The sequence below is a fragment of the Dermochelys coriacea genome, chromosome 28 (assembly GCF_009764565.3).
Source record: "Dermochelys coriacea isolate rDerCor1 chromosome 28, rDerCor1.pri.v4, whole genome shotgun sequence".
Classification (NCBI taxonomy): Eukaryota; Metazoa; Chordata; order Testudines; family Dermochelyidae; genus Dermochelys; species Dermochelys coriacea.
The window spans coordinates 1,664,230-1,691,422 of record NC_050095.1 but is presented as its reverse complement, the minus strand read 5'-3'; the positions used below and the strand labels follow the sequence as shown (position 1 = coordinate 1,691,422).

The window sequence follows — 27,193 nt, the reverse complement described above, 5'->3', positions numbered from 1 at the left end:
AGAGAGCAAAGTGTCTGTATGCATATGGTTGTATATATGATGGCGTTGGGGGGGGGTGCCATTTAGGCGTGTGTGTGTAAGAGAGAGAGATCTAGGCCTGTGTGTGCGATCTAGGCCTCTGTGTGTGTGTGTGTGCGCGTGCGTGATATCTAGGCCTCTGTGTGTATGTGATATCCAGGCTACTCTGTGTGTATATGTGCGTGTGCGATCTAGGCCTCTGTGTGTGTGTGTGCGCGTGCGTGATATCTAGGCCTCTGTGTGTATGTGATATCCAGGCTACTCTGTGTGTATATGTGTGTGTGTACTCTAGGCCTCTGTGTATGTATGTGATATCTAGGCCTGTTTGCGCGCAATCTGGGGGGGGGTGTATGTGTGATATAGGCCTCTCTCTCTCTGTATGATATCTAAGCCCGTCTGTGTGTGTGTAATCTAGGCCTCTGTGTGTGTATGTGATATCTAGGCCAGTGTGTGTGTACGTGTGTGTATGCATACAATCTAGGCCTCTGTGTGTGTGTGTGTGTGTATGTATACAATCTAGGCCTCTGTGTGTGCCTGTATATGTGAGTGCGTGTGTGATCTAGGCCTCTGTGTGTGTGTGTGTATACATACACAATCTAGGTCTGTGTGTGTGTGTGAGTGATCTAGGCCATTGTGTGTGTGTTTGTGTGTGTGTGAGATCTAGGCCTCTGTGTGTGAGTGTGTGAGTGTGTACGTACACAATCTAGGCCTGTGTGTGTGTGTGCATGTGTGTGAGAGATGGATCCAGGCCTGTGTGTGTGAGTGAGTGAGTGAGAGAGAGACGGAGCCAGGCCTCTGTGTATGAGACAGAGATTTGTGTGTGTGTGTACGTGTGAGAGATGGATCCAGGCCTCTAGGTGTATGTGTGTCCACACGCATGTGAGAGATGGATCCAAGCCTCTGTGTGTGTGTGTGTGTGTGTGTGTGTGTGTGCATATGTGTGAGAGAGACGGATCCAGGTGTGTGTGTGTGTGTGAGACAGATGGATCCAGGCCTCTAGGTGTGTGTGTGTGTCCACACGCGTGTGAGAGATGGATCCAAGCCTCTGTGTGTGTGTGTGTGTGAGAGAGAGAGAGAGAGATGGATCCAGGCCTCTAGGTGTGTGTGTGTCCACACACATGTGAGAGATGGATCCAAGCCTCTGTGTGTGTGTGTGCGCGCATATGTGTGAGACATGACGGATCCAGGGGTGTGTGTGTGTGTGTGTGTGTGTGTGTGTGTGTGAGAGAGAGAGAGAGAGAGAGAGAGATGGAACCAGGCCTCTGTGTATGAGACAGAGATTTGTGTGTGTGTGTGTGAGAGAGAGCGAGCAAGCAAAGTGTCTGTATGCATATGGTTGTATATATGATGGGGCCGGGGGGGTGCAATTTAGGCGTGTGTGTGTGTAAGAGAGAGAGAGATCTAGGCCTGTGTGTGCGATCTAGGGCTTTGTGTGTGTGTTTGCGCGCGTGATATCTAGGCCTCTGTGTATGTATGTGATATCTAGGCCTGTTTGCATGCAATCGGGGGGGGTGTGATATAGGCCTCTCTCTCTGTGTATGATATCTAGGCCTGTCTGTGTGTGTGTAATCTAGGCCTCTGTGCATGTATGTGATATCCAGGCCAGTGTGTGTGTGCGTGTGTGTATGCGGGCAATCTAGGCCTCTGTGTGTGTGTGTGTGTATGTATACAATCTAGGCCTGTGTGTGTGTGTGCGCGTGCGCATGTGCATGTGTGCTCTAGGCCTCTCTGTGTGTGTGTGTGTGTACGTACACACTCTAGGCCTCTGTGTCTGTGTGTGTGTGTGCGCAAGTGTGATCTAGGCCTCTCTGTGTGTGTGTGTGTGTGTGTGTGAGATCTAGGCCTCTGTGTGTGTGTGTGTGTGTGTGTGCATACACAATCTAGGCCGCTGTGTGTGTATGATCTAGGCCTGTGTGTGTGTATTTGTGTGTGCGTACACAATCTAGGCCGCTGTGTGTGTATGATCTAGGCCTGTGTGTGTGTGTTTGTGTGCGCGCACACATGTGTGATCCAGACCTCTGTGTGTGGGTGTGTGTACATACACAATCTAGGCCTCTGTGTGTATGTGTGCATGTGTGTGATCTAGGCCTCTGTGTGTGTGTACGTACACAATCTAGGCCTCTGTGTGTATGTGCATGTGTGATCTAGGCCTCTGTGTGTGTGTGTGCACGTGTGTGTGATCCAGGCCTGTGTGTGTGTGTATGTACACAATTTAGGCCTCTGTGTGTGTGCGTGCGTGTGTGATCTAGGCCTCTGTGTGTGTGTGTACGTACACAATCTAGGCCACCCTGTGTGTGTGTGTGATCTAGGCCACCCTGTGTGTGTGTGTGCGTGTGTGTGCAATATAGGCCTGTGTGTGTGTGCGATCTAGGCCTCTGTGTGTATATGTATGTACACAGTCTAGGCCTCTGTGTGTGTGCGATCTAGGCCTGTGTGTGTGTGTGTGTACACAATCTAGGCCTCTGTGTGTATGTGTGATCTAGGCCTGTGTCCTTGCCTAGGCCTTTGTTTTCCAATACCTTGGCCTCTGTCTGGGCAGGGGTGAGCTATTTAGGCTTGCATGTGAGAGAGAAATCTGGGCGTGTGTGTGAGATCTTGTGTGTGATCTGATATCTAGGCCTTTGTGTATCTGTGAGTGAGATATCTAGGCCTGTGTGTGTGCAAGTTGGGGGGTGCGTGTGATCTAGGCCTCTGTGTTTGTCTAGGCCGTTCTGTTTCTGATACCTAGGCCTCTGTGCTGTGTGATGACATATTTAGGTGTGTGTGTGTGTGTGTGTGTGTGTGTGTGAGAGAGAGAGAGAGAGACAGAAAGACACACACAGTTCTCGGCCTCTGTGTGATCTAGGCCTTTTTGTGCCTGTGTGTGTGTGTGATTTGTGCCTGTATATGAGAGAGATCTAGGCGTGTGTGTGTGTATGTGTGTGTGTGAGAGAGAGAGATCTAGGCCTCTGTGCATGTGTGATCTAGGCATGTGTGTGTGCATACACAAGGCAGAGAGATCTAGGCCTGTGTGTGGGATTTAGGCTGTGTGTGTGAGTGTGAGAGACACACACATACCCAGAGTTCTAGGCCTGTGTGATCTAGGCCTTTCTGTGCCTGTGTGTATGTGTATCTGATATCTAGGCCTTTGTGTGTCTGTGAGTGAGATATCTAGGCCTGTGTGTGTGTGTATGTGTTAGGCCTGTGTATGTGTGAGGCCTCTGTGAGAGCTAGGCCTCTTTGTTAGTCTAGGCCGTTGTGTTTCTGATACCGAGGCCTCTGTGTTGTGTGATGACATATTTAGGCCTGTGTGTGAGAAAAATTGGTGTGTGTATGTGTGAGAGACAGAGAGAGAGACACACACACATACACAGAGTTCTCAGCCTCTGTGTGGGATCTAGGCCTTTTTGTGCCTGTGTGTGTGTATCTGATATCTAGGCCTTTGTGTGTCTGAGTGAGATATCTAGGCCTCTGTGTGTGTGAGTGTGTGTGTGACACACCCACAGTTCCAGGCCTCTGTGTGATCTAGGCCTTTCTGTGCTTATGTGTGTGAGTGATTTGTGCCTGTGTGAGAGAGATCTAGGTGTGTGTGTGAGAGAGAAATTTAAGCCTCTGTGTGTGTGTGTGTGTGAGAGAGAGAGAGAGAGTTGGGCCTGTACCTTTGTGTGTGTCTGATATGTAGGCCTGCGTGTGTGTTAGATTTGCGGGGGGTTGTACATGTGATCTAAGCCTGTGTACATGAGACAGAAGAAGATAGTGCAAGGCCTGTGTGTGAGATCTAGCCCCCTTTGAATGTGTGTTTAGCTCACATACATACCAACACACACAAGGAGGCCTCTGCATGTGTGATCCAGGCTGTGGTGTGAAAGTGCGCACATGCTATCCAGGCTGCTGTGTGTGCACGTGTGTAATCCAGCCCTCTGTATGTGTCTGTGTGCAAATGTGATCCAGGCCTTTGTGTATATTTGACGGCGTGTGCACACGATCCAGGCTTCTGTGTGTGTGTGTACCCCCACACATGATCCAGGCCTGTGTATGTGCTTGCATGTGCAATCCAGACCCATGTGTGTTGGTATGCACACTCACGCAATCCAGATCTGTGTGAATGCATGTGCAATTCAGGCCTCTTGTGTGTGTGAATGTGCACAATGCAGGCAGGTGTCTGTGTGCACATACTTGTGATCCAGGCCTCTGTGTGTGTGTGTGTGTGTGCACATGGCATCTAGGCCTCTGTGTGTTTGTGTGTACACCCACATGTGATCCAGGCCCATGTGTATTTGTGCGTGTGTGTGTTATCCAGGCCTCTGTGTGTGTGTGTGTATGTGTGTGATCTAGGCGTGTGTGTGGGTATGTGCAATTCAGTCCTGTGTGTGTGTGTGTGTGTGTGTGTCTGTCTGTCTGTCTTGGGTGTGTGTATGTGTCGGGCTGTGACACAGCCAGGGCTCTGTGTGTGTGTGTCGGGGTTTGTGGGTGTGACTTGGGCTGTGTGTGTATGTGTGTGTGGGTGTCAGGGTGTGACGCAGGCCGGGCTGTGTGTGTGTGTGTGTCGGGGTGTGACGCAGGCCAGGCTGGGTGTGTGTGTGTGTGTGTGTGTGTGTCGGGGTGAGACGCAGGCCGGGCTGGGTGTGTGTGGGTTGGGGTGTGTGTGTGTGTCGGGGTGTGACGCAGGCCAGGCTGTGTGTGTGTGTGTGTGTGTGTGTGTGTCGGGGTGTGACGCAGGCCAGGCTGGGTGTGTGTGTGTCGGGGTGTGTGTGTGTCAGGGTGTGACGCAGGCCGGGCTGTGTGTGTGTGTGTGTGTGTGTCGGGGTTTGTGGGTGTGACTTGGGCTGTGTGTGTATGTGTGTGTGTGTGTCGGTGTGACGCAGGCCGGGCTGTGTGTGTGTGTGTGTCGGGGTGTGACGCAGGCCGGGCTGGGTGTGTGTGTGTCGGGGTGTGTGTGTGTGTCAGGGTGTGACGCAGGCCAGGCTGTGTGTGTGTGTGTGTCGGGGTGTGACGCGTGCCGGGCTGGGCGTGTGTGTGTCGGGGTGTGTGTGTGTCAGGGTGTGATGCAGGCCAGGCTGTGTATATGTGTGTGTCGGGGTGTGATGCAGGCCGGGCTGGGTGTGTGTGTGTGTGTTGGGGTGTGTGTGTGTGTCGGGGTGTGACGCATGCCGGGCTGGGCGTGTGTGTGTCGGGGTGTGTGTGTGTCAGGGTGTGACGCAGGCCGGGCTGGGTGTGTGTGTGTGTGTCGGGGTGTGTGTGTGTGTCGGGGTGTGACGCAGGCCGGGCTGGGTGTGTGTGTGTGTGTCGATGTGTGACGCGGGCTGGGCTGTGTGTGTGTGTGTCGGGGTGTGTGTGTGTGTCGGGGTGTGACGCAGGCCGGGCTGGGTGTGTGTCTCTCGGGGGGGGGCTGGGTGTGTGTGTGTGCGTCGGGGTGTGTGTGTGTGTGTGTGTCGGGGTGTGACGCAGGGCGGGCTGGGTGTGTGTGTGTGTCGGGCTGGGTGTGTGTGTCGGGGTGTGACGCAGGCCGGGCTTTGTGTGTGTGTCGGGGTGTGTGTGTGTCAGGGTGTGTGTGTGTGTCGGGGTGTGTGTGTGTCGGGGTGTGTCGGGCTGGGTGTGTGTGTCGGGGTGTGACGCAGGCCGGGCTGGGTGTGTGTGTGTGTGTGTGTGTGTGTCGATGTGTGACGCAGGCCGGGCTGTGTGTGTGTGTGTCGGGGTGTGTGTGTGTCGGGGCGTGACGCAGGCCAGGCTGTGTGTGTGTGTGTGTGTGTGTGTGTGTCGGGGTGTGACGCAGGCCGGGCTGTGTATGTGTGTCGGGGTGTGTGTGTCTCTCGGGGGGGGCTGGGTGTGTGTGTGTGTCGGGGTGTGTGTCGGGCTGGGTGTGTGTCGGGGTGTGATGCAGGCCGGGCTGTGTGTGTGTGTGTGTCGGGGTGTGTGTGTGTGTGTCGGGGTGTGTGTGTGTCGGGGTGTGACGCAGGCCGGGCTGTGTGTGTGTGTGTGTCGGGGTGTGTGTGTGTGTGTGTCGGGCTGGGTGTGTGTCGGGGTGTGACGCAGGCCGGGCTGTGTGTGTGTGTCGGGGTGTGTTGGGGTGTGTGTGTGTCGGGGTGTGTGTGTGTCGGGGTGTGACGCAGGCCGGGCTGTGTGTGTGTGTGTGTCGGGGTGTGTGTGTGTGTGTGTCGGGCTGGGTGTGTGTCGGGGTGTGACGCAGGCCGGGCTGTGTGTGTGTGTCGGGGGTGTTGGGGTGTGTGGGGTGTGTGTGTGTCGGGGTGTGACGCAGGCCGGGCTGGGTGTGTGTGTGTGTCGGGGTGTGACGCAGGCCGGGCTGTGTGTGTGTGTGTGTCGGGGTGTGTGTGTGTGTGTCGGGGTGTGTGTGTGTCGGGGTGTGACGCAGGCCGGGCTGTGTGTGTGTGTGTGTCGGGGTGTGACGCAGGCCAGGCTGGGTGTGTGTGTGTGTGTGTGTGTGTGTGTGTCGGGGTGAGACGCAGGCCGGGCTGGGTGTGTGTGGGTTGGGGTGTGTGTGTGTGTCGGGGTGTGACGCAGGCCAGGCTGTGTGTGTGTGTGTGTGTGTGGTGTGTCGGGGTGTGACGCAGGCCAGGCTGTGTGTGTGTGTCGGGGTGTGTGTGTGTGTCGGGGTGTGACGCAGGCCGGGCTGTGTGTGTGTGTCGGGGTGTGTGTGTCGGGCTGGGTGTGTGTGTGTGTTGGGGTGTGTGTGTGTGTTGGGGTGTGACGCAGGCCGGGCTGTGTGTGTGTGTCGGGGTGTGTGTGTCTCTCGGGGGGGGCCTGTGTGTGTGTGTGTGTGTCGGGCTGTGTGTGTGTGTCGGGGTGTGTCGGGGTGTGTGTGTGTCGGGGTGTGACGCAGGCCGGGCTGGGTGTGTGTGTCGGGGTGTGTTGGGGTGTGTGTGTGTTGGGCTGGGTGTGTGTCGGGGTGTGACGCAGGCCGGGCTGGGTGTGTGTGTGTGTCGGGGTGTGTGTGTGTGTCGGGGTGTGACGCAGGCTGGGCTGGGTGTGTGTGTCGGGGTGTGTGTGTGTCGGGGTGTGACGCAGGCCGGGCTGTGTGTGTGTGTCGGGGTGTGTTGGGGTGTGTGTGTGTCGGGGTGTGTGTGTGTCGGGGTGTGACGCAGGCCGGGCTGTGTGTGTGTGTCGGGGTGTGTGTGTGTCGGGGTGTGACGCAGGCCAGGCTGTGTGTGTGTGTCGGGGTGTGTGTGTCTCTCGGGGGGGGCTGGGTGTGTGTGTGTGTGTCGGGGTGTGTGTCGGGCTGGGTGTGTGTCGGGGTGTGACGCAGGCCGGGCTGTGTGTGTGTGTGTGTCGGGGTATGACGCAGGCCAGGCTGTGTGTGTGTGTGTGTGTGTGTCGGGGTGTGACGCAGGTCGGGCTGTGTATGTGTGTCGGGGTGTGTGTGTCTCTAGGGGGGGGCTGGGTGTGTGTGTGTGTGTGTCGGGGTGTGTGTCGGGCTGGGTGTGTGTCGGGGTGTGACGCAGGCCGGGCTGTGTGTGTGTGTCGGGGTGTGTGTGTCTCTCGGGGGGGGCCTGTGTGTGTGTGTGTGTGTGTCGGGGTGTGTGTGTGTGTGTGTGTGTGTGTCGGGGTGTGTGTGTGTCGGGGTGTGACGCAGGCCAGGCTGTGTGTGTGTGTCGGGGTGTGTGTGTGTGTCGGGGTGTGACGCAGGCCGGGCTGTGTGTGTGTGTCGGGGTGTGTGTGTGTGTGTGTGTGTGTGTGTGTGTCTCTCGGGGGGGGGGAGGGCGGGGCCGGGGGCTGATGTCAGCGGGCCGGGAGCGGAGCCTTCACACGCCAGCGGCGGGCGCGGGGCGGGACGGGCCGGGCCGGCGCCTCCATCTTGGGCCGCAGCGGCCGCGGGGAGCCAGGTACCGACCCCCCCGCGGGCCCCCCCGGGACCCCCCGCGCCCCCCGGGGCCCCAGCCCGCGCCCCGGAAACCCCCCCGCGGCCCCCCCCCGGGCCCTTCCCCTCCCCCCCCGGGGCCCCCCCGCCACACCCCGCGCCCTCCCCGGGGCCCCCCGCACCCCGCGGTCCCCCCGCGCCCTTCCCCCCCCGCGCCCTCCCCGGGGCCCCCCGCCCCCCGCGGCCCCCCCGCGCCCGGCCCCCCCACGCGCCCTCCCCGGGCCCCCGCCAGTGCCCGTCAACCCCCCGCCTCCCCCCCCGCAACACCCCCCGACCCAGCACCCATCATGCCCCCCCCGACCCTCCCGCGTCAGTCAACCCCCTCCAGCCCCCCCGCGCCGCCCCCCCCGTGCGCCCATCACCCCTTGGGGACCCCCGTGTCCGTCACCCCTCTGCAGGCCCCCCACGCCCCTCCCAGCACCCGTCACCCCCTCATTCCCCCCCCCGAGCCCCCTTGTGACACCGCTCCCCCCCCCGCTCCCGGCACGACACCCAGCACCTGTCACCCCCCCCCGAGACCTCCCCCGCTCCCCCCCGTTAACCTTTGTCCCGTCCAGTACCCCCTGGGACCCCCACTTCTCCCCGCCAGCGGGCGTGAGCAGCCAAGGTTGGGACTGCCCCCCCCTCCCCGGCCCGACCCTGTTCCCCCCACACCCCGGTATCCCCCGGCCCCTCGCTTCCCCCTGCCAGCGTATGTAGGCCTGGGACCCCCCCGAGTCATTCCCCTACGTCCCCCCCGTCCCCGACTTCCCCCTGTCCCCCCCGCTGTCCCCCTCGTCCCCCCCCGACGTCTCCCCCGCACCTCTGTCACCCCCCTCCTTCCACTGTCAGCCCCCTACTTCTCCCCAGCACCCCACATCACCCCTGGGTCTCCCCAGCACCCCGCCACTCCCCGTCAGGCCCTGCAGGGCTCCCCCCCCGCTACTCCCAGGGGGCCCAAAGAGGTCACCAGCTTGCCTCCCCCACAGGGGGAGGTCAGGGCACTTGGGGATCCCCTGGCAGGGACAAGGGGGTGTCCGGGCAGGGGAGGGCAGGACCCTGCCGGGGGAGGTTTTGGGGTGTGTGTGGAGACCAGTTGGGGAGAGGATCCAGGCCAGTGCCCCCCCTTGCACTCCCATGCCCACCCAATCACACCCCTCTGCCCTCCCCCCCACTGTCACACCCCCCCTTGCTGCTACCATCCCCTTCCCCCCCCTGCTGTCACACCCCCCACTGCCTCCCCTGGCCACACCCCCCGCCGCAGCCCCCCTGTATACCCCAATGCAGTCCCTTATACACTGCACCTATCTCAGTGCAACCCACCATAACCCTCAAAGCAACCCCCCGGCAACCCCCCCCATAAACCCCACTGCCCTCTTCCCTTCTAACTTCCCCGCTCCCCGATTTTCCCCCATACATCCTCCCCCGGCCTTGCTGGCCCCTTACGGGACCCCTTGTGCGCTGTCTCCTCCCTGTACCCCCCATTGCACCTCTCCCATATGCCCCCGTACCCTGCTGCAACCCCTCCCTTGTACCGCCACCCCGACTGTACCCCCTGCACCCATACTGCCTGCTACAGCCACTCCCTTGTACCCCCACACCCCACTGTACCCCCACACCCTGCTGCAACCCCTCCCTTGTACCCCCACCTCAACTGTGCCCCCTGCGCCCCCACACCCTGCTGCAACCCCTCCCTTGTACCCCCACCTCAACTGTGCCCCCTGTGCCCCCACACCCTGCTGCAACCCCTCCCTTGTTCCCCCACCCCGACTCTGCCCCCTGTGCACCCACCTCCACTGTGCCCCCCCATCCCCTCTCACCTTCGCACCATCCCCTCTTCGCCCTAATCCCCATCACGCACTTCTGGGGCAATGGCTGTGACCTACAACCCTCTCCCTCACACCCCCTTCGCCCCCACATGGCACACCCGGCACATAGGGTCATTTCCCACCCCCCACAAATGCAGTCATTGCCTGCATCCCTCATGCCCTCCTACCCCATGGCCCTTCCCCACACCGCTTACGGCCCCACACCGCTCACCCACAACCCACACCGCTCACACACACCCCGTACCCACAACCCTCACTGCCCTACACCCTCACATGCACCCCATACCCACACCCCTCACTGCCCTACACCCCTCAACCCTCTTTCACCTCGTACACACCCCTCACCGCCCTACCTCCCTCACACACACTCCTTCACTCCCTTATGAAGGCCCCTCACCCCCCCATTGCCCTGATGCGTGCCCCTCCAACACAAACACAGCCATCACGCACACCCCCCTCAGCCCACTCCCCTCACGCACACCCCATGGCCTGTTACACCCCTCCCCTCCGGTGCCTGGTGGATGGGTGGGGGGGGGCGAGGGGCGGCTCAAGCCAGGGCCTTGTGTTGTGGTTCTCCTTAGAAATTAATTAATAATGGGCCCTTTTGACTCTGTGTGTGTGTGTGAGTGTGAGAGTGCGTCGCCATATGTTTGTGCGTTGCATGTCATATGTATGACACACTGCCGGGTGTGTGCGCAGTGCTGTGTGTGTCTGGGCAGTACCATGGACGGGCATGCGGGTACGGTGCCGAGGGTGATCGTGTCGGGGGGGCTGTGTGTGTCTGGGTGCGTGCACGCACCTGTGATTGTGTATGCATTGCCGTGTCTGTGTGTGTAGTGCTTGTCTGTGTGTGTGTGCGGTGCTTGTGGGTGTTTGTGGTGCTGCGTGTGTGTGTAATGCTTGTGGGTCTGTGCGATGTTGCGTGTGTGCAGTGCTGGGTGCTTGTGTGTCTGCGGTGCTGCGTGTGCGCAGTGTCAAGTGTGATTGTGTGTCTGGGGTGCTGGTTGTGTGTGTGTGTGTCTATGTAGTGCCAAGTGTGATTGAATGTATGCAGTGCCAGGTGGGGTGCCGTGTTCTTGTGTGTCTGTGCAGTGCTGTGTGTGTGGCAATGGAGGGTGTGAGTTTGTGCGGTGCTGGTTGTGCTGGTGTTTGTGCACGCTGCTCTATGGGGCCTGGGAGGGCCAGGAAGCAGGACCAGGCCGGGGACCAGGGAGTAGGGCCGAGGACTGGGCGTGTGTGGGGGGGGACCAGGGACCGGGCAGGTGGGGAGGGGTCAGAGGGTGCCAAGAGCCACATGGGGTTGGGGGACAGCTGGAGCAGGACTGAAGAACAAGTGGGGCAGGGGGGTGTATGGGACCGGTCTGGTGGGGGTGGCGTATGGGACCAGTGGGGCAGGGGATATGGCTCCAGTCCGAGGAGCAGGGACATTTGGGCCCATCTGACTCCCCCCGAGGCCGGTCCCGTGTCCCCCCCGCTGTGTACGTGTGTGGGGGGGTTTCTTCTGAAGACAGGCAATGTGGGTGGTGGGGTGTCAGAGAGGGGGGTGGTCTCCATTCCCCAGCTCCCCTCTCTTCCAACCCCGGGGCCAGACACGGCTCCGGCCCCACTGGCAAGGCAAGCCAGGGGGGCCGGGGTGGGGGGCCTGGATCTCTCTTTTGTCCCCAGTCCCCTTTCCGCCCCCTTGATCTCCGCCTGCCTCTCTCCCTCCATCCCCCTGCTCTGCCCCGGTCCCTATGATTCAGGCCTCCTGCGTTTCCTGTCTTCACAGAAAACAGCAGCCGCGTAAACTCCGCCACGGGGCCCCGTCCCTGCGCGGCTCCCCCCCGTGATCCTGCCCGGCTCTGGCTGGGAGAGAGCAGGCCACAGATCCGAGATACCAGCCACGATCCCCTGCGGGTTCCGGGCATGCGGGTCAGGAGGAGCGGGAAGGGCTGGCGTAAAAACCCCACAGAGCCTGGGACGATTTTCCCCCGCCCAGAAACTTTGTGAGAGCGGAGAATCAGTGGGACTTGTAAAAAATCAGCCAAAAACGACCCCTCGCCCGGCTCTGAGATGCGGCCACCTCTGGGGCAGGGCGGCTGGTTATACATGGACCCCACGCCCAGCACTGAGATGCAGCCACCTCTGGGGCAGGGCGGCTGGTTATACACAGACCCCACGCCCAGCACTGAGATGCGGCCACCTCTGGGGTGAGGTGGCTGTTTTATACCGGGATCCTTCGCGTAGCACTGCAGCACCGGGCTTAGTGCTGACTGCCGGGGTGGGGGGGAGAGTGCCCCCTGCCCCTCTCCCTGCAGCACCTCGGGTCTCCCATCTTCTTAGTGATCCAGCTGCTCGCTAATTAATGGTGAGATCAGCCTGGATCCCCGGCCAGGCCCGGGGCGGCGGGCGGCCAAAAGAGAGGAGTTTAAGATATTCCAGATGTATGGGATGAGGAATGGCAGAGATTGGTTTTGTTTGCAACATGTTTGAAATTCACCCCAGTGTGAGGCTGTCCTAGTGCAAAAGCAGTTCACAGTCGGCTAGTGAGTGCTTGATCTGTGTCAGTCGTGTGAATGTCTCTCCCTTTGGGAGGGAGCATGTGTGCATGCGTGTGCAGGTTGTGCTTGTGAGCATGTGTTCGTGGGTGCGCCTTTACGTCTCTACAGCGGGAGTGCGGATGTGAGTGAGTGTGGATTTGCGGATGTACGATGGGTCGGTTTGTGAATGAGTGTGCGTTTGCGGGTGTACAGTGGGTGTATATAATGTGAGTGTGTTTGTGCATGTGCCGTGGGTGTGCTTGTGAGTGTGTGCTTGTGGATAAGTGTGCCTTTCTATAGTGTGCATGTGAATGGGTGTGCATGTGGGTGTGTTTGTGAGTGAGGCTGTATTTGGGTGTGTACCACATATGGGTGTGTTGGTGAATGTGTGCCCTTGTTTGTACAATGGTTATGCAAACAGGAGTGTTTGTCAGTGAGTGTATTTGTGTATGTACAACATGACCATGTGTGAATGAGTGTATCTATGTGTGTGTTACAGTGTATGTGTGAATACGTGTGCAGTTGTATTCAGTTGGTATGCTTGCAAGTAGGGTGAGTGTGTTTGAGTGTACAATGAATACGTTTGTGTGCACGTGCCGTAGATGGGTGTGTGCGCGTGGTTGTCAGTGTATGGTGTCTGGGTGTGTACACTACAGGTATGTATGCTTGTGAATGTATGTTCTGATGCGTTGGTATGTACAGTGTAGGTTCGTTGTGTTTGTATGTGAAGAGTGCGCATTTGTGTGGGTGTACAGCATAAAAATGAGTGTGTGTGTTTGTGTATTTAGAGTGTATGCAGTATAGAGATATTGAGTGTCTGTGTATAGAGAGTATTGGGAAGTGTGTGTTGGTGAATTAGTGTGTGTCTGGGTGTGTTGGTGAGGGTGTGCATGTTGCGTGTGTACAGCGGGTGAGTCTCTTATTGCGTGTGATGCTGCAGGAGTGTAAAGCCTTATTGAACTGTACTGTGTCCGATTGTCTGTGTTTGCTATGCTGTATCCCATGTGTTTATGTGACAACACGTGTGTGCCAACATCTCGGTGTACCGCTGTGTGGTTGTGTACAGCATCAGTGGGTGTGGTGCTTGGCATGGGTCTGTCAGTACAGTGTGTGTGTGTGTGTGTGTGTGCACAGTGTAGGGGTTGTCTGTACCTGGTGTGAGTGTACTCTGTGTGTGTGTGTGTGTACTGTGTGTGAGAGAGAGGAGATTTGCAGTGTTTGTGTTTGTACAGTGTATTTATGGGAGGGTGTCTGTACAGTGTGTGTGTGTGTGTCTATGTAATGTGTGTACAGTGTGTGTGTGTGATATCACACCCCTCCTTTTAAAGGGGCATTTTGCTTGGAGAACATTTTTGTAGGGGCTGTTTCTTTAACACAGGTCCCAGCTGGATCACGGGGTTGACATGGGAAGGGGCCTGGTGACGTCACAGCCAGTTCAGCCAACGAGTATCCAGGTGAGACGAGTGCATCCCCTCGCTTGCATCCTATTGGCTCAGGCGAGGGTGTCAGTATTCTGTCCTGGCCAGGTTAAAGGTCTTTCCCCTGCCAAGACCTGGGTTCTGGGGCTGTTACCCCAGCAACAGTGGGTGACACCCTCATCCCCAGAGAGCAGGTCTCCTCCCGCTGTTGGGGACGTCATAGGCTGTTGCCATGGGGACCACCTGACCCCGCTCTCAGGTCCTGGCAGATAGGTGAGGGAGGAAGCAGATCTGTCAGTCGCCTTGGCTGGGGCAGGGAAGGTAAGGGAAAAAACCAGCTGTTTCGGGTTTCAATGGCAATGCGTAGTTTTGGGTGAAGGGTTTTGTTCACAGGTCCATTCGATGGAGGGCTGGTTTCTGCAGCGAGGGGTTGACGTGGTCGGGAGGGATTTAACGGCCCCAGATTTCCAGCACCGCTGTGACGGGGATGCCCCTGATGCTGTCAGACTGTACTTGGCATGTACACCTAATGTCCTGAGCCTGTATATCTCATGTCTGTCCCCAACGACGTCAGACTGTATTCCTCATACACACCCCAGTCACAGCATTCAGTACCTGACACCCCCCCGTTATGTCAGACTGTACCTGAACATATGCCCCTATTACATCACACTGTACCTGTGAGACACAGACTGATTACATCACACTGTACCTGACATATACCGCAGTGACATCACACTGTACTCGACACGTACAACTCAGTCGTCAGATTGTACCTGACCCATGCACGCCAATTACATGAGATTGTACTTGGCACATACATCCCAGTTATGTCCGATTGTACCTGGCACATACACCCTAATTACATTACATTCTATCTAATGTCTACACCCTAATTACTTTTGATGGTATTGTGACACACACACACGGACCAGTTAAAGCACACATTTTTATCACATGCTATTCAAAAGGTATGCCCTGACTGTGTCAGACTGACACACACACACCAAATACATCATGCCCTACCTGACGCGCATCCCAGAAATATCACACTGTACGTAAAACTTATCCCAGACCGACCTTGCGTCAAATGAGACACACACCAACTTCATCAGACTGCACCTGGGGACCTCCACCCCCCCCCCCCCGGTTACATCAGAATGTAGGTGTGATGCACCTTCCCCTATCTCTAATTACTTCTAACTGTCCCTGGGACAAACGTACACACCATTTGCATCAGACTGTAGGTGTGATACACCTCCCCCCCATCTCTGATTAGCTTCGACTGTAAACAGCCTGGTTACCTCAGAGTGTACCTTTTCTTCCACCTGTGATTACTTCTGACTGTACCTGGGGAAACAACGCGCCCCCCCCATACTAATCAGCATGTAGCTGTGATATACCTCCCTGACGTCTCTTGATTAACTCTGACTGTACCTTGTGTGGGGTGGGGAAACACCCCCTCCCGTTTATATCCGAGTGTAGCTGCGACGCATCACCCACCTCAACTCTGATTATATCTGACTGTAAACCCCCCCCCTTCCGAATTTTAATCCGAACATAGCCTGTGGTACAGCTCTCCACCGTCTCCAATTAGCTCTGGCTGTATCTGGGACACGCACACCAGTTACGTCACGGTGTAGCTGGGCTACCCCTCCCCCCCCCCCCCGGTCTCGGAGCCTGTACCACTGACACGCACCCGCCTCTCCGGTTTCTAACACGTATCCAGCCGCTCCGCCAGCCTCTGCCTGTGACCCATTTGCCTCGATTCGTTGCACCGTGCGGGTGCCGCTGGCCGGTGACAGTGTGGCGGAAGGTTTTGTTTGGCTGCTGGGGATTTTTGGCGTGTGTGTGTGTCCGTGTGTGTGTGTGTGTGTGTGTGTGTGTGTGTCCCCGCCTGGCTGGGCCCCTCCAGCGTCAGGCCGCGATGTTAATGTAACGCGACGGCAGCTCGGCTGAGATCCCAGGCTGTCTCCGGAAAGACGCGGGGGTCTTTTTCCACCCCCACCCCCCTCACCGCAGTGTTTGCTTAGCCGGTGGGACGTGTTTGGAGCCCCATGGGAGGGGGGAAGGGGGAGAGGCTCCCTCTAAATTCAGCTGGGAGCTGGAGCTGCCCCTTAATTAGAAACATGTTATCCACCATCTGACCTTGGTACAGGACTCCTGGGTTCTTTCCCCAGCTCTGGGAGGGGAGTGGGGGGTAGTGGTTAGAGCAGGGGGAGTGGGGGCTGGTAGCCAGGACTCCTGGGTTCTCTGCCCAGTTCTGGGAGGGGAGTAGGATCTGGTGGGTTAGAGTGGGGGGGGGGGCTGGGAGCCAAGACTCCTGGTTTCTCTCCCCAGTTCTGGGAGAGGAGTGGGGGCTAGTGGTTAAAGCAGAGGGACTGGGGGCCAGGACTCCTGGGTTCTTTCCCTAGCTCTGGGAGAGGAGTGCAGGCTAGTGGTTAAAGCAGAGGGACTGGGGGCCAGGACTCCTGGGTTCTTTCCCTAGCTCTGTGAGAGGAGTGCGGGCTAGTGGTTAAAGCAGAGGGACTGGGGGCCAGGAGTCCTGGATTCTCCTTCGAGTGATGTGGTCAGAAAAATCCCTTCCCCTCTGTGCCTCAGTTTCCCCACCTATAAAATTGGGCTGGCTGTCCATCCTCCTTCCAAGGTGGGGGTTTCATTCATTAATTCCCCTCTGAGACCAGGGGAAGGAAGGTGCCCCCCTATAAATAACCCCGAGTAATTCACTGGTTGCTGGGCCTGTGTCCAGCCACCAGGGATCATCTCTTTGTCCTTTGTATGTACAGCCTCTTGCGCAAAGGGGAGCCGGGAGACGGGGGCTCCCAGGTGCTGCCCCAAGGCAGTATTAATCATAATTAATTAAATGTTCCTAGAGTCTCAATTACTCAAGCCCTACGAGGCCCCCATGTTAGCCCTTTCTGTGTCAGTCCGCCCTCGTAAGGGCCCATTCGTTAATAATTTTATGATTTAATTATCAGTTGTTTTTGGAGGCCGTGCGTCCTGAGTACTAGCACACTGGACTGGGGCTCGGGACACATGAGCCAGGGATAGAACCTAGGAGTCCTGCCGCTGGCCAAGTTGTTTTCCCCATGCTGTGCCTCAGTTTCCCCCTGTTTAACACAGCAATCTCTTCCAACATTTAACCACCGGAAGTTGCGCAGCGTCGTCAGCTCAGGGAAGTCTCCGCAGAGCAGTGAAAGACGGAGGCAGCTGGGTTTTAACTGGCAGGCAGCGGGGCCTAGTGAGTGGAGCACTGGGCTGAGATTCTGGACGACCTGTATTCTCTGTATTTTTCTGAAGTGGGGTGGGAATTCACTGCAAAAAAAACTTGGCCAGGGTGGGGCAACTGGGAGAGACAAATGCGGAGGTTTGGGCTAGGAAGAGACGGGTCGTAGAATCCAGGCCCCTTTGATCTGGGGAACCCTGATCCTGCTTCACCCTCGCGCTGAACCTCAAGTGTTTAAACCCCCCGAATTAGCTTCATAATTGTGGGATTTTAAACATGGTCCTTGTTGTGTTTGTTTTGTTTGTTTGTTTGTTTTTCTGGGATCTGGGCCTGTAGCTGGGTCCCTTTTCCCAGCATTTTCTCTCCCATTGACAAAAGCTTTAATCCAATGACTCCAGGAGATGGGGCTTTAATAGAAAATAAAAACCATCCGATTGGTTCAGCGCCCCCCCCCCGACACCCCCAGAGCATGATGCAATGAGAGTGATGGGTGTGTGATGCCCCCTGCTCCATGATCAGTCAGAATGCTACCCTGGTTTACAGAGCGGGGAAACTGAGGCACGGGGGCGGGGTGGGACCCAGGGGCACAAAGTGAGGAATAGAACCCAGGAGTCCTGGCTCCCAGCCCCCCCTGCTCTGACCCACCAGCCCCCACTCCCCTCCCAGAACCGGAGAGAGAACCCAGGAGTCCTGGCTCCCAGCCCCCCCTGCTCTGACCCACCAGTCCCCACTCCTCTCCCAGAGCTAGGGAGAGAACCCAGGAGTCCTGGCTCCCAGCCCGTCCCCCACTCTAACCACTAGACCCCTCCCAAAGCCAGGGAGAGAACCCAGGAGTCCTGGCTCCCAGCCCCCCCTGCTCTGACCCACCAGCCCCCACTCCCCTCCCAGAACCGGAGAGAGAACCCAGGAGTCCTGGCTCCCAGCCCCCCCTGCTCTGACCCACCAGTCCCCACTCCTCTCCCAGAGCTAGGGAGAGAACCCAGGAGTCCTGGCTCCCAGCCCGTCCCCCACTCTAACCACTAGACCCCTCCCAAAGCCAGGGAGAGAACCCAGGAGTCCTGGCTCCCAGCCCCCCCTGCTCTGACCCACCAGCCCCCACTCCCCTCCCAAAGCCAGGGAGAGAACCCAGGAGTCCTGGCTCCCAGCCCCCCCTGCTCTGACCCACCAGCCCCCACTCCCCTCCCAAAGCCGGGGAGAGAACCCAGGTGTCCTGGCTCCCAGCCTCCCACTGCAGCTGTGGGTCTCAGCAGCTAACCGTTGGTGTCTCCCCACAGAGGATCCTATCCGGGGAGAAGCAGAGCCGAGGAGCCGTGGGGCAGGAAGCCGTAGTCGATGAGGGCACCTCCCACAGGTAAGGGGCAATTAATCCCGGCTAGGCCCCTCTGCCTGGGTCTCCATGGCAACGCCGGCTGGAGCTAGAACCCCCTGTGGTTTGTTCTAGGCCCGGTCTCCACTCTAAGGCGCACTCACGATTTGGCCTGGACAGGATGTGTCCTAGGTGGGGTGAATTTCTTCCCCCCCCCCGCCTCAATCCCAGAGCCTCGCTGCCAATGGGCCCTCTCTAGGGGGTGCCGGCGTCCCTCCGGCCCCAGGGCGGGGACTGGCTGGTTCGGGGGGGGCGGGGACTGAGGCTAGGACCTGTCCCCTCTAGGGGGCGCTGGCTCCCCTCCGGCCCCAGAGCAGGGATTGGCTGTCTCGGGGGGGCGGGGAATGGGGCAGGGGCCTGTCCACTCTAGGGGGCGCCGGCTCCCCTCCGGCCCCAGGGCGGGGACTGGCTGTCTTGGAGGGGCAGGGAATGGGGCAGGGACCTGTCCCCTCTAGGGGGCGCTGGCTCCCCTCCGGCCCCAGGGCGGGGACCGGCAGGCTCAGGGGGGCAGGGAATGGGGCAGGGACCCTTCCCCTCTAGAGGGTGCCGGCTCCCCTCTGGCCCCAGGGTGGGGAATGGCTGGGTTTTTCAGAACGGGGAATCTCCAGTCCCTCTTCAATTCTCACCCCCAATTTTGGGGACTCTATTCCTTGGGGACCATGGGAAGGGGAGATCCAGGATTTGTGGGAAGGGGAAGGAGGGATGAGAAGGGGGGGAAGGAAGGGGGAGGAGGGGATGGGCAGGGGGAGGGGATGGCAGAGGATGGAGGAAAGAGAGGAGGAGGGAGGGATGAGAGGGGGAGGAGGAAGAGGGATGCGAAAGAGGGATGGGGGAAGGAGGGATGAGAGGAGGGATGAGGGGTCAGGCAGAGGAAGGAGGGATGAGAGGAGGAGGGGGGATGGGAAGGAGGGATGAGAGGAGGAGGAGGGATGGGAAGGAGGGATGAGGGGTCAGGCAGAGGAAGGGGGGATGAGAGGAGGAGGAGGGATGGGAAGGAGGGAGGAGGAGGGATGGGAAGGAGGGAGGAGGGGTCAGTCAGGGGAGGGAAGGAGGATGAGGCGTCAGGCAGAGGAAGGGGGGATGAGAGGAGGGAGGAGGAGAAGGGATGGGAAGGAGGGATGAGGGGTCAGGCAGGGGAAGGAAGGATGGGAAGGAGGATGAGGGGTTAGACAGAGGAAGGGGGGATAGGAGGAGGAGGAGGGATGAGAGGAGGGATGAGGGGTCAGGCAGAGGAAGGGGGGATGAGAGGAGAAGGAGGGATGAGGGATCAGGCAGAGGAAGGAGGGATGGGAGGAGGAGGAGGGATGAGAGGAGGAGGGATGAGGGGTCAGGCAGAGGAAGGGGGGATGAGAGGAGGAGGAGGAGGAGGGATGAGAGGAGGGATGGGGAGGAGGGATGAGGGGTCAGGCAGAGGAAGGAGGGATGGGGAGGAGGGACGAGGGGTCAGGCAGAGGAAGGAGGGATGGGGAGGAGGGACGAGGGGTCAGGCAGAGGAAGGGGGGATAGGAGGAGGAGGAGGGATGAGAGGAGGGATGGGGAGGAGGGATGAGGGGTCAGGCAGAGGAAGGAGGGATGGGGAGGAGGGACGAGGGTCAGGCAGAGGAAGGAGGGATGAGAGGAGGGATGGGGGTCAGACAGAGGAAGGGGGGATGAGAGGAGGAGGAGGGATGAGAGGAGGGATGAGGGGTCAGGCAGAGGAAGGGGGGATGAGAGGAGAAGGGATGAGGGGTCAGGCAGAGGAAGGGGGGATGAGAGGAGAAGGAGGGATGAGGGGTCAGGCAGAGGAAGGGGGGATGAGAGGAGAAGGAGGGATGAGGGGTCAGGCAGAGGAAGGGGGGATGAGAGGAGAAGGAGGGATGAGGGGTCAGGCAGAGGAAGGGGGGATGAGAGGAGAAGGAGGGATGAGAGGAGGAGGGATGAGGGGTCAGGCAGAGGAAGGAGGGATGAGAGGAGGAGGAGGGATGGGGAGGAGGGATGAGGGGTCAGGCAGAGGAAGGGGGGATGGGGAGGAGGGACGAGGGGTCAGGCAGAGGAAGGGGGGATGAGAGGAGGAGGAGGAGGAGGGATGGGGAGGAGGGACGAGGGGTCAGGCAGAGGAAGGAGGGATGAGAGGAGGGATGGGGGTCAGACAGAGGAAGGGGGGATGAGAGGAGGAGGAGGAGGGATAGGAGGAGGAGGAGGGATGAGAGGAGGGATGAGGGGTCAGGCAGAGGAAGGAGGGATGAGAGGAGGAGGAGAAGGGATGAGAGGAGGGATGGGAAGGAGGGATGAGGGGTCAGGCAGAGGAAGGGGGGATGAGAGGAGGAGGGATGAGGGGTCAGGCAGAGGAAGGAGGGATGAGAGGAGGGATGGAGAGGAGGGATGAGGGGTCAGGCAGAGGAAGGGGGGATGAGAGGAGGAGGAGGAGGGATGAGAGGAGGATGTGGGGTCAGGCAGAGGAAGGGGGGATGAGAGGAGGGATGGGAGGAGGAGGAGGGATGAGGGGTCAGGCAGAGGAAGGGGGGATGAGAGGAGGAGGAGGGATGAGGGGTCAGGCAGAGGAAGGAGGGATGAGAGGAGGGATGAGGGGTCAGGCAGAGGAAGGGGGGATGAGAGGAGGGATGGGGAGGAGGGATGTGGGGTCAGGCAGAGGAAGGAGGGATGAGGGGTCAGGCAGAGGAAGGGGGGATGAGAGGAGGGATGGGGAGGAGGGATGTGGGGTCAGGTAGAGGAAGGAGGGATGAGAGGAGGGATGAGGGGTCAGGCAGAGGAAGGGGGGATGAGAGGAGGGATGGCAGGAGGAGGGGGGCGGGAGGCCGGAGCCGGCTGGCTGGCTGACTGACTGACTGACTCTCAGGGCCCGGCCTGCCCTCTCCCCGACCCGGCCCCGGCGCCCTCTCCCGCCCTGGCCCTGGCCCTGGCCCCACTCGCCCCCTGCCCGGGGGGGTGGGGGCTGGGCGCGGCCGGTGCCAGGCCGGCACAGGTGGCCCCTGGGGCTGGTCGGGTGCCCAGGGGCGGGGCGGGAAGCGGCCGTGGGGCCGGCCCAGCTCCTCGCTGCTAATCGCAGCTGGCACCGGCCTCTGCTTCCCTCAGCCATTTTAGCTGCCAGCTGGGAATCCCTGTGCAAAATGGCTCCCGCCTGGAGGGAGGAGTGGCCCTGAGCCAGTGGTCACGGCCACTGGCCTCCCCGCACCCAGGCCAGCCCCACCAGCGGCCCCCTGCATCCCTGGCCCGGCCCCACTGATGCGAACCCCACCGTCTCACCCAGCCCCACGGACAATGAACCGCCCCCCCGCTCGGTTCGATTGACGCTAACCCTGGCCCACGCCCTGGCCCGACTGACGCCAACCCGCACCCTCGGCCTGACCGGCGCCAACCCCCACCCCAGCCTGACCCATGTCCCCAGCCCAGCCTGACCCACGCCAGCTGGCACCCACTGCTCGGCCTGACCAATGCCAACTGTGGCCCGCGGTCTGGACCCACTGATGCCAACCCGCACCCCTGGCGTGACCGGTGCTGATCCCCATCCCAGGCTGATCCACGTCCCCAGCCCGGCCTGACCCACACCAGCCCTGGCCCGACCCGGCCTGACCAATGCCAACCGGCAGCCCCTGCTCGGCTCAACCAGTGCCAGCCCCAGCCCTTGGCCCGGCCCAACTGACACTGACTTGCACCCCCGGCTCCACCCACACTGGCCTGACCCACACCAACCTCTGACCCATGATGCCGACCCCCGTCTCCCATCTCCCAGGGATGGGCTGTGAAGACACAGCACCTCTTGGCGGGGGTTGGGGGGGGGGACGTTTGTGGGGAGCTCACAGCACCAGTGCCCTGGCTGCCACCACTTTGGGCTGTACGGTGGGGGTGGGGTGGGTGCCAGCCCCAATTTAGCACAAATCACACTGCCCTGCAGCTCTAACCACTAGCCCCCACTCCCCTCCCAGAGCCGGGGAGAGAACCCAGGAGTCCTGGCTCCCAGCCCCCCCTGCTCTAACCACTAGCCCCCGCTCCCCTCACGCCTGTCTCTCCCTCCCCAGCTCTGTGGCCCCGCCATGGCCCCGGTGCTGGAGCTCTCGGACGCCGCTCACGCCCGCTGCCTGCTGGTGGAGCTGAATGAGCAGCGGCTGCGGGGCCAGTTCTGCGACGTCACCATCATCGCCGAAGACACCAAGTTCCCGGCCCACAAGAACGTGCTGGCGGCTTCCAGCCCCTACTTCAAGGAGGTGCTGTCGGAGGAGCCGGCCGGCTGCCAGCCGGCCCAGGTGCTGGAGCTGCCCGACATCCAAGCCGGGGTCTTCTCTGACATCCTCAACTTCATCTACCGCTCCCGCCTCTCGGTGCCCAGCCCGGCCGCCGCCCGGCAGATCGGAGCCGCCGGGCGGCGCCTCGGCATCTCCTGGCTGGAGAACCTGGACCCCGCCGCACAAGCCAAGGAGATGAGCGAGCCCTGGAGCCCCGAGGCGGCCGGAGACACCTCGGCCTCCTCCCCGAGATCCTGTGCCTCCCCAGTGGACCTGACCTGCCCGTCGCGGCCGGCCGCCAGCCCCGTCTGCCTCCAGGAGCCGGCCCGGCCGCCCAGCCCGCAGCGGGAGGTGGACAATGAAACCGAGACTGCGAAGATCCTCTACGCCCTGAGCACGGCGCCCGCTGAGCCGGGCGCCCCGGACTGGGAGCAGGAGCATGGCGCCGGAGACCCCCCCGCCGCCGGGAGCGAGCCGGCGCCCTCCTCTTCCTCGCCGGCGGGCAGCGCCTTCCACTGCGGGCTCTGCAGCCGCTCCTTCGCCACACCGGCCGCCCTGAGCCTCCACCTCAAACTGCACCGGAGCCGGCGCTCCCTCTCCTGCCGCCACTGCGGCAAGAGCTTCATCCACGTCAAGCGGCTGCAGACGCACGAGGTGCTCTGCAAGGAGGCGGGCGAGGAAGAGGAGGAGCCGGCGGCACCGGGCGGCTCGGAGGCGCCGGCCCCGCTTCCTCCCGCTGCTCCGGCGCTGCCCAAACCGGCGTCTTCCAAGAAAGGGCTTCTCTTCCGCCACCGGGCCCTGCAGCGGCTGGAGTACATCCCGGAGCAGGACCACTTCGTCAAGGTGGTGGATGGGCACGTCATCTACTTCTGCACCGTCTGCGAGCGCTCCTACATGACCCTGTCCAGCCTCAAGCGCCACTCCAACGTCCACTCCTGGCGGCGCAAGTACCCCTGCCGCTACTGCGACAAAGTCTTCGCCCTGGCCGAGTACCGCACCAAGCACGAGGTGTGGCACACCGGTGAGCGCCGGTACCAGTGCATCTTCTGCTGGGAGACCTTCGTCACCTACTACAACCTGAAGACCCACCAGAAGGCCTTCCATGGCATCAACCCGGGGCTCATCTCCTCCGAGAAGACGCCCAACGGGGGCTACAAGCCCCGGCTCAACGCCCTCAAGCTTTACCGCCTCTTGCCCATGCGCTCCCAGAAGCGGCCCTACAAGACGTACAGCCAGGGCCTGCTGCCGGAGGGCCTGCTGCTGCCCCCACCGCAGCCCCGCCCCGTGGCGCTGGGCGAGGGGGACGCTGGCCCCGGCGGGGAGGCGGGGCCCGTCTTCGGGGCTGCCCAGGCGCTGGAGCCACCCGAGGCTGAGCAATTCCTCCTGCCAGCGCCAGCCGAGCAGCGTGAGACAGGGCCGCCCCCCTTGCCGGCGGAGGAGGTGCGGCGGGCGCCAGCGGACAGCGAGGCCCCGTCAGTCATCGCCTACGGCCACCCGGCCTCCTCGGTCATTGTGCACAGCACCTCGGTGGCGCCGGCGGGAGGTGGGGGCGGCCAGGCCTCCTCGGTCATCACCTTCAACAGCGCGCCGGCCGCCCCCCGCCCCGCCCCGGCCGAGCCCCTCAAAAAACAAGTGCTGAAGGAATACATCCAAGCCCAGAAGGTGGCCGAGCAGGCCGTGGAGGAGGCAGGCGGTGGGGAGCCGCCCAAACCCCGCAGCCTGCGGCCCGGCCGCACCATGACCTACATGGCCAAGCCGGCCTACGTTGGGGCCACCTCGGAGAGCCGCAGCGCCCCGCTGTGCCAGATCACGGTGCGCATCGGCGAGGAGGCCATCGTCAAGCGGCGCATCTCCGAGACCGACCTGATGCTGGACAAGAGCCCGCGGGGCCCCAAGCGCTTCGAGTTCGGGCCGGCCGAGAAAGCGGCTCCCGGCAAACGCGCCGGCGGCTCCTACGCCAACAACGAGAGCGGCGAGGAGGAGAGCGACCGGGACGCCGAAGACCATCTCTGGCGTCCGTACTACACCTACAAGCCCAAGCGCAAGGCCTGCGGATCCGGCGGGGCTGGCTCCAGTGTCCCCAAGGTGAAGCGGTCTTCCCGGTGGCGCCGCAAGCTGCGCTCCCTCCGCTGGATGAAGCGGGTGGAGAAGGAGGAGGAAGGGGAGGAGCCGAGCCTGGCTCCCGCCCCCGCCTCGCCCGTTCCTGGCGGCTCCGACGCCCCGGCGCCCGAACCGGCGCACAAGGCCGGGCGCGGCAGCGCCGAGTGGAAGCACGAGTGTGGTGCCTGTGGCAAGCTCTTCTCGGCGCTGAAGAAGCTGCGGAAACACGAGCGGGTGCATGGGCGGCCGGGCAAGGACGATCCGGCCCCGGCTCCGGCCCACCGGGTGGGCCGCAAGCCCTCGGTCAAGTTCACCTGCACCCACTGTGCCAAGGTCTGCAAGACGGCGGCGGCCCTGAGCCGGCACATGAAGCGGCACGAGGGGGAAAGCCGGGAGCCCGGCCCGCCCGCCATGACCACCGTCATCGCCTATTCCAAAAAGCCGGAGGAGCCGGAGGAGCCGGCGCCAGCGCCGGCAGCCGTCAAGGAGGAAATCACGCAGGAGATGCAGGTCTCGTCGTCCAGCGGGGAGCCGCCGGCGGTGGAGGCCAGTCGGGTCCGCGCCGCCGGCCAGCCGGCCACGCCGGAGAGCCAGGGGGCCGCGCCGGCCCGGGAGGAAGAGGTGATGCCGCCGGAGACGGGCGGGCCAGAGGAGGCAGCTGCCCCGCTGGCCGAAGCCACCACCAGCCGTGCCGAGCTGGCCCCGGCGCCGCCCGCCCCCCGGGCCGCCCTCTCCTTGCAAGACCCTGTCATCTCGCACACCAGCCCGGCCCCAGCGCCGCCCGACTACCCGGAGCGGTACCCGGTGCAGGAGTACCCCCTGCCCCTGCTGGCGCCGGGGGGCTGCCGGACCCGCAAGGAGGCGGAAGAGAAGCCTGCCTTCCTCGCCTACCCCAGCCCTGTCCCCTTCAACGCCGTGGGCAAGGCTGGGGCCGGAGACGGGGAGGGCAAGGTGAGCTTTTACCCCGACCCCTACCCGCTCATGTACGGGCACCAGCTCCTGGCCGCCTACCCGTACAACTTCACCAACCTGGCCGCCCTGCCCGTGGCGCTGAACATGGTCCTGCCGGACGACAAAGGCCAGCCCCTGCCGTTCCTGCCCAGCGTCTTCGGCTACTCGGTGAACCCGTGCCGGAGCCAGGCCCAGGACGGGGCCGGGGCCAGCAGCGGGGCGGGGGGCGGGCCGGCCCTTCCCCGGGGGGGGGTCCGGGGAGAGCCCCCGGCCCCCGAGCGCCTGAAGAAGGGAAGTTTCCTGTGAGAGGCAGGGGGAAGGTTGCCGGAGCTGGGCTCTGTGATATGGGGGGGAGGGGGGCATGCGTCGGAGCCGGGGTGGGGAGCGGAGGGAGGGGCTATCAAGGCACACCCCCCCCGGAAGTATGATGTGAGGACCTGGGGGGGGGGGAATCCCAGGGCTGGGCTGTGAGCTGTCACTCCTGACCGAGCAGCCCCATCCCCCAATGACTTCCGGGGACCCCCCCATCCCCATGCCCTTCAGGGCCTTTCCCCTCACAATCCCCCCCCCCGACCCTGAGGGGCGCCAGAGGCCCGGCCTCACACCTGGCACATCTGGGGGGGAGGGGGGTTGTTACCCCAAGGGAGGGGCTCCCTCCATAATGCTGAGTGGGACCAATATGGGGGATGGGGTACCCCATATGCCCCCCAGAGAGTAAGGAGGTGGTTTGGGGCTGGAGGAGCCCAGCTGCGACGGGGGGGGGGTACTACAGTTTTCCCCTCCCAGAATGCACTGCAAATACCCCCCCACTGCAGCCCAGCTTCCTGCCCCGGGCAGCCCCCCCAGCTGCCGCTGTCCTCAGCTTCCTGTCCTGGGACCCCCATTCCCCTGCCCCGGGCACCCCATGCACCCCCCCATTCCCTCTCCCCAGCCCCCCCATTCCTGCGCACCAGCTTCCTGTCCTCGGCCCCCCCTTTCCTCTGCCCCGGGCAGCCCCCCCTGCTGCTGTCCTCAGCTTCCTGTCCTGGGACCCCCATTCCCCTGCCCCGGGCACCCTGTGCACCCCCCCATTCCCGCGCGCCTGGCCCTGGCGGGGCGCCAGGCTCGGTGTGTGACGCAGCATTTTGGAGCCTCGACCGGCTGAGTCACTTTTTCCTTTCGGGCCGGGAGCCCTGCCCTGGCTCCAGCCCTTCCAGAAACTTCCCCGGGGGGGGGTTCCAGCCTCTCCCAGCAGGGGGGTGCTGCCCCCGACCCCCAATCTTCCCTGTGGGGAGATGGGGGGGTTTCCCATTTGCACTAGTCGTTTCCTGTTTTGGGCCACTGACCCCCCCCCCCCACACCGCTGCACTAGCCCCTCGCCCGCTCAGAGTGCCCCGTCTTTCTCCATCACCCCCCCCCTTAGGAATTAGGACCCCGGAGCTGGCTCTGGGGTGTCGGTGCACACCCCCCCAGATGGCAAGACAGGGGGGTGGTATAGGAAAAAGGGGGTATCCCCCCAAAAAAGAGACCCCTAATAAACGACTGTGTGGTTTAAGCGACTCCAAAAGTGTGGGGGGGCCCTCGGCCTACCCAGCCAACTCCAGTCCCCCATGATTCCTCCCCAAACCTGCCCCCCCTAAAATCCACTCCTCTGTTCCCTCACCCCAAGCTGCTTCTCTGCCAGTGTCTCTAAAATCTCCCCATCTGCTGTGCCCCCCAATCCACCCCCTGCCCCC

The 27,193-nt window shown here is 61.5% G+C and overlaps 1 protein-coding gene across 2 annotated transcripts; it reads left to right on the top strand.

The window, feature by feature from the left end:
• Positions 1–7,752: 7,752 nt before the first annotated feature.
• On the top strand, positions 7,753–25,824 carry ZBTB4 (zinc finger and BTB domain containing 4). 2 transcript variants are annotated; one of them, XM_038386118.2, is made up of 4 exons: positions 7,753–7,835; positions 13,576–13,651; positions 18,116–18,192; positions 22,224–25,824. In XM_038386118.2, the coding sequence occupies exon 4, from the start codon at positions 22,239–22,241 to the stop codon at positions 25,782–25,784; it is 3,546 nt and encodes a 1,181-aa protein (XP_038242046.1). In that variant the 5' UTR covers positions 7,753–7,835; positions 13,576–13,651; positions 18,116–18,192; positions 22,224–22,238; the 3' UTR covers positions 25,785–25,824. The 2 variants fall into 2 exon arrangements, with proteins under 2 accessions (XP_038242046.1, XP_043359834.1); XM_043503899.1 differs by lacking the exons at positions 7,753–7,835; positions 13,576–13,651 and adding an exon at positions 15,310–15,431.
• The last annotated feature ends 1,369 nt before the right edge of the window (positions 25,825–27,193 follow it).